Below are 6,002 nucleotides of genomic sequence, written 5' to 3'. Positions count from 1 at the left end.
TGATTGAAAACCCAAGCCAGAATTTTACTCATTGCTCCGTCCCCTTCTCCAAACAGCGAGAATGGGAGAAATGGGTGTTTCTTTTCTTGCATCAACAACAACAAACATGAAAGCTTTTCTTTTACCATTCATAGCCTTTCTTCTGTTTCCTGAATTGGCAATAGGCATAACCAGACACTACAAATTTGATGTATGTGCTTTTCTTTTTTTTTGGTTGAGGGTAAGGGAAGGGGATTGAATCCTTGTTCTAATAATAAAGAAGAATAGCTATACTAATGGGCTAAAAAGGCTATTAGTGTGCTATTTGTTTTTAAGTTATGTTTGTTCCATTATTACCTTTGCACTAATATTGTCTAGCTCTTGTTGTTACAAATTCTAACACTTTGATTTAACCTATTTCGTTCTCTGCCTTTTTTTTTTTTTCTCCCTTCCAATTGTTAAATTTTAAAAATATTTTGCAGATCGTATCGCGAAATGTTACACGCCTATGCCACACGAGGAGCATAGTAACTGTAAATGGAAAATTTCCTGGGCCTCGCATTGTAGCTAGGGAGGGTGATCGTCTTCTAATTAAAGTGGTTAACCATATTCAATCCAATATCTCTATCCACTGGTATAAAGTTTCACTAACAAGTTAAAATTAAGGAATTTCATAATTCAAAGGTTTTCAAAATTAATTGTAATGGTGCTTCTCCTTGAAATAGGCATGGAATTCGACAACTTCAAAGTGGATGGGCTGATGGGCCAGGATACATAACTCAGTGCCCCATACAAAGTGGCCAGACCTATGTCTACAACTACACCATCGTGGGCCAAAGAGGGACTCTACTTTGGCATGCCCATTTTTCATGGCTAAGATCCTCTATCTATGGCCCCATTATCATTCGACCCAAGCATGGCATCCCATATCCATTTGCCAAACCTTACAAGGAAATTCCCATCATTTTTGGTAATTAAATAAGTAATGAGTAGGTAGTTATACAATACTCTAAGGGTACAAGAATACCATAATTACTCATTTCTCATAATAATAAATTCAATTAATTAAATTTATAGTTAGATCTACCATTCGTGTGAGAGGAATGAGTATAATATTGTTGTATGTCCAAGGTATTGTATAATTTTGTGTAATGATTAACTGATTTCTTCTTACCATTACTTTGCATCCTTGGTGACTAAGTTGTCTAAATGTGGATTGCAGGAGAGTGGTTTAATGTAGATCCTGAGGCAATCATTAGTCAGGCCCTCCAAACAGGTGCAGGCCCAAACGTCTCAAATGCCTATACCATTAATGGACTCCCAGGACCCTTATACAATTGTTCCACCAAAGGTATCACGTTAAGGAAAAGAATCATCTTCATTTGAAATAAATCTATTTCATAGTTAGAATTAAATATAACAAATTTGAAGTGTATTTAGTGTCATGTCATTTAAAACTTTAAATGATTTGATAGTTTATGCACTCAATAATTAATATATTAACTATAAAATAGACTTTCTTCATTTCACATTTTCAAGAGAAATGGAAAGGATCTTGCTGCTCGTATCTCACACTATGACTAAAAAATAAACATGCTTTCATATTCCACAGAGATACATTTCAATTCTACACATATAATTAAATAGATTTTTTTTTGTCAGATACATTCAAGCTGAAGGTGAAAGCTGGGAAAACTTATCTTCTCCGCATAATCAATGCTGCACTCAACGATGAGCTCTTCTTCAGTATTGCAAACCACACTTTAACAGTTGTTGAAGTTGATGCTGTCTATGCTAAACCTTTTGAGACTCATACCATTCTCATCACCCCTGGACAAACCACAAATGCTCTTCTCAAAACCAAACCTTACTTCCCAAATGCCACTTTTCTCATGGCTGCTAGGCCATATGCAACTGGCCAAGGCACCTTTGACAACTCCACTGTGGTAGGTATCCTTGAATATGAACAAATATCATCTAATTTCACTCATTCTACAACCTCAATTAAGAAAATTCCACTCTTCAAACCAACTCTACCAGCTCTCAATGACACTTCCTATGCCGCAAATTTCACAAACAAACTCCGTAGCTTAGCGAGTGCTCAATACCCAGCTAATGTCCCACAAAGTGTGGACAAGCACTTCTTTTTCACAGTAGGCCTAGGAACAAACCCATGTCCGAAAAACCAAACATGTCAAGGACCTACTAATGTGACAAAGTTCACAGCTTCTATCAATAATATATCTTTCCCAACACTACCAACCACAGCCCTCCTCCAAGCTCACTACTTTGGAAAATCAAAAGGTGTTTACACCACTGATTTTCCTAGCAACCCGATCATTCCTTTCAATTATACAGGCACACCACCGAACAATACAGGGATTATCAATGGAACCAGAGTAGTGACTCTTCCTTTCAATGCTAGTGTGGAGCTTGTGCTGCAGGACACTAACATTTTAGGGGCTGAGAGCCATCCTCTCCATTTGCATGGCTTTAATTTCTTTATAGTTGGACTAGGTTTCGGGAACTACGATCCAAACAATGACCCTCCAAAGTTCAATCTTGTTGACCCCAGTGAAAGAAACACCGTGGGTGTGCCGTCCGGCGGTTGGGTTGCAATTCGGTTTCTAGCGGACAATCCAGGTGAGAAACATCAATACTGTAAAAAAGTCAATATATTTCTTTTTTCTTTTTTTTGATAAGTCAATATATTTCATTTAATAGAATTTAATCCTAATTAGGTGACAGAAAAAGATACATGCATCGATCTGCATGCAACACACTTATTAATTATTCTAGGTAGGGGTTCGTACAAATTTGTTAAAACTCAAAAATTATGTCCGATATCTGCTATAGGTAGATATTTATTTCATGAGTGATGTCAAACATTTTATAAATTTTACTTTAAAAATTTATCAAATTACAAAAATGTATAGGTAGATATGTGTGATGTCGAGAAAATTACAAAAAAGTAATTTAGACACAAATTTATTATAATATTAAATTCATTTATTACATTTTTTATTATATTAGTTTGTAAATGTTTTATGATAAAGATAAAGTAATTTTTGATAAATCACTGACTATTCAAAAAACTTAAGCTATTAGTAAATAATGAATTTAATTATTGAAAAAATAAAAAATTATTGCACACACTATTACTCACAATTTTTTAACTAAAATCATGAGTTGAAAATATGATTTCAAATGTGAGTTGAAGGCATAATTTCATCGCAATTTCAGTTTAAAAATTGGTGTTTAAAAGTGTATGTAACAAACAGTATCCTTAATTATTTAACCATAATTCTAATATTCTCTCTCACGTGTAGGTCTAAAATCCTCTTTGATTAGTGGGGCCTAACACATAAGTTTTTTAACATTTTAAATAAGAGATAAAGTGAAGGCAATTATCGAATTCAAGATGTCATGTTTTGATGCCATGATAAATTAATAATTGATTGTACCAAAAACTTAAACTAATCTGGGAATCAGTCTCTTTGATAAATTGAGAATAATACTATCTATCATGACCTCTCCTAAACTCCACAAAATTGAGAGTTTTGTATACTAAATATGACAAGAGCTATTAGGTGAATTTAAGCATTTAATCATAAACACTTTCCTTATTTCATTATTCCTTCTAGATCACCCATTGGCAAGTAGAAGTTGGTTCCTTAACATGAGTAGTAAATCTTATCCTTCAATCCTGAATGTTTAAATATTAAACCACCTATAAACTATCTCTTCTTTTGGATTAGCTTTTTACTAAAAACTTAATTACTCATTTGTTAAAAGTTGAAAAAATTATAGTTGTACTTTAAAGGGTTTGAAAAGAAAGAATATAAGATAAAAAGTAAAAAGTAAAAACTAATTGAAAACTTATACAATATGTATAGCTTTAAAATTATAGTTGTAACCCTAAACTATAAGGGAAATGATATTTCTCTCACTTGAGATTTAGAGAAATTAATTCATCCATTAATAACAGTGATAGAATATTTCAAATTTTGAAAAGATCCCATTGATCAAACCCTAACCACGATTTGTTGACAAGGAACAATAGTTAACCAAAAAAAAAAATTAAGCACAATTAGGGTTTGGTCAAGGGAATCTTATTAAAATTTAGAATATTGTGTGTATGTTATTTATAGGAGGACTAATGTATTGCTTTCTTCAAATCTTAAGGTAAGAGAGTGTTATTTTACTTAAATTTTGAGGTCGAGTATCATTCTCCCAAACCTTAAGAGAGGATTGTATAATTTATCTTAAAAGAAAAACTGTAGGCTTTTAATATGCTGCATAAACAAATAACTAATCCAAAACTCATACAATACATAAGCTTTAAGAATAAAATATAACATGATAGGTAAAGAAAATATATAAATAATTAATGAAGAAAATCTAATGAACTTACAAAAAAGCTACTCAATGTTTGTAGTGAACCCAACACTAAAAACATTTATATTTGATAATTGCTCATTAAGTTGATGACTAATGTCATTAGTATTCTCATCTATAATATAGAAAATTTTATATAACTTAAGGACACAAACATAAATTGAAAATGACTCAAGAAAAAAAGTTAAGTTTATAATTTAATAATAAAGGCTTTGCTGAGAGAGTCGGGTTAGGTACAACCTGACTATAGACTGGATCAAAATCGAGACAAGGACAAAAGCTTATCGAACTAAAATAGGTTTCTATTTATATCGGCCATACCTTTTTTTTTTTAATTGGGCTTTGAGCGGATTGGCAAATCCGGATCCAATTTTGTTAGGTCCAGATGAAATAGTCCAAAAAAGAGGGTCTCAAGGTTTAAACAGATAAATGAGAGGAAGTGTGTGTGTGTGTAGAAAGTAGAAACGAGCATTTAATTGATTAATTGAAATTTGTTCACTGAATCTTTGAAGATAATGGTGATTATTACATTGTGTGAAAATAGGGGTATGGTTAATGCATTGCCACTATGAAGCCCACTTGAGCTGGGGACTAAGAATGGCTTGGGTTGTCTACGATGGAAAGCTTCCCAATCAGAAGCTGCTTCCTCCGCCAGCAGATCTTCCCAAATGTTGAGTTTCACAGATTCCGGATTGAGTTGGAGACTTTGCAGGAATGAGCTTGGAATAAAATGTTCAATTCAACTTTTTGGCCTTGGCCCATTTAAACTAATGCTTTTTTTTTCTTTTTGAGGACAATTTCAATTAATGTATATTGCATTTGACTCATAAATTTGTTGATTCCAAAAAAAAAGCTTATAAATTTAGTTATTAGCATAGTTGTCAAGTTATAAATCGTATCGTGAATCGTTTTTTCATTTTTATGTATCGTGTTTCATATCGTATCGTATATTGTAAGATACACAAACACTATATAAAATTTATAAAACATTATACATATACATATATTTATTATAAATTTGAAACATATGCAAATAATGACTACTTTAATTATCACTTATATTATAGTATTTGACTAAGCTAACCAAATAAACCAAATGGAAATATATTTTTAACATCCATATCCAAAAGATAAAAACATCCATATTAAAATTCATTAGAGTTCAAAGTCACTAGACTCACTATATATTACATTAGTCAAAATACTTTTTTTCCTAATCATATTCATCGCTGCCTAATCAAAATCATCTCCATAATCCAAGTCAATGACGCTATCGTCTTCATTATCTTCAAAATCATTTCATCATTGACATCTTGTTCATCATCTCCAACATCCATTATCTCTTCTAGTTCTTCAACCTCAATAACTTTTTCTTTACTTTTCTTTTTGGCATTCAAATTTCTTGGACCTATAAAAATAATAACAAAAAATATATTTTTTCAAAATTAACATTTTATTCATAATATAGAAAATAAAATTTCAATATAATATAGATCTATGCCTCATCCTTCCTCATTAACTTCAAAACATTCATGAATGTCCATCCATGAAGTATCTTCTGGCAAGCAAGGTTCTTCCTTTACGGTAATCCATTCATCATCAGATTCCATATCCAATAGACAAAT

The 6,002-nt window shown here is 32.0% G+C and overlaps 1 protein-coding gene across 1 annotated transcript; it reads left to right on the top strand.

The window, feature by feature from the left end:
* Positions 1-5,254, top strand: LOC112025438 (laccase-17). The gene is made up of 6 exons (XM_024058108.2): positions 1-190; positions 462-613; positions 705-949; positions 1,202-1,330; positions 1,642-2,622; positions 4,922-5,254. Exons 1-6 carry the CDS (start codon positions 62-64, stop codon positions 5,050-5,052), a joined length of 1,767 nt encoding a protein of 588 aa, XP_023913876.1. The 5' UTR covers positions 1-61; the 3' UTR covers positions 5,053-5,254.
* Positions 5,255-6,002: the final 748 nt, after the last annotated feature.

Source organism: Quercus suber, unplaced genomic scaffold (assembly GCF_002906115.3).
Source record: "Quercus suber isolate HL8 unplaced genomic scaffold, Cork oak 2.0 scaffold_398, whole genome shotgun sequence".
Classification (NCBI taxonomy): domain Eukaryota; kingdom Viridiplantae; phylum Streptophyta; class Magnoliopsida; order Fagales; family Fagaceae; genus Quercus; species Quercus suber.
Note: the sequence above shows the minus strand (reverse complement) of the source record. Positions and strands in the feature narration are given on the sequence as shown.

Coding starts and splice junctions, on each gene's coding strand:
- LOC112025438 (XM_024058108.2), top strand. CDS start 62: ATGGGAGAAATGGGTGTTTCTTTTCTTGCATCAACAACAACAAACATG. Junction 191..461: donor CCAGACACTACAAATTTGAT/GTATGTGCTTTT, acceptor AATATTTTGCAG/ATCGTATCGCGAAATGTTAC. Junction 614..704: donor TCCAATATCTCTATCCACTG/GTATAAAGTTTC, acceptor TCCTTGAAATAG/GCATGGAATTCGACAACTTC.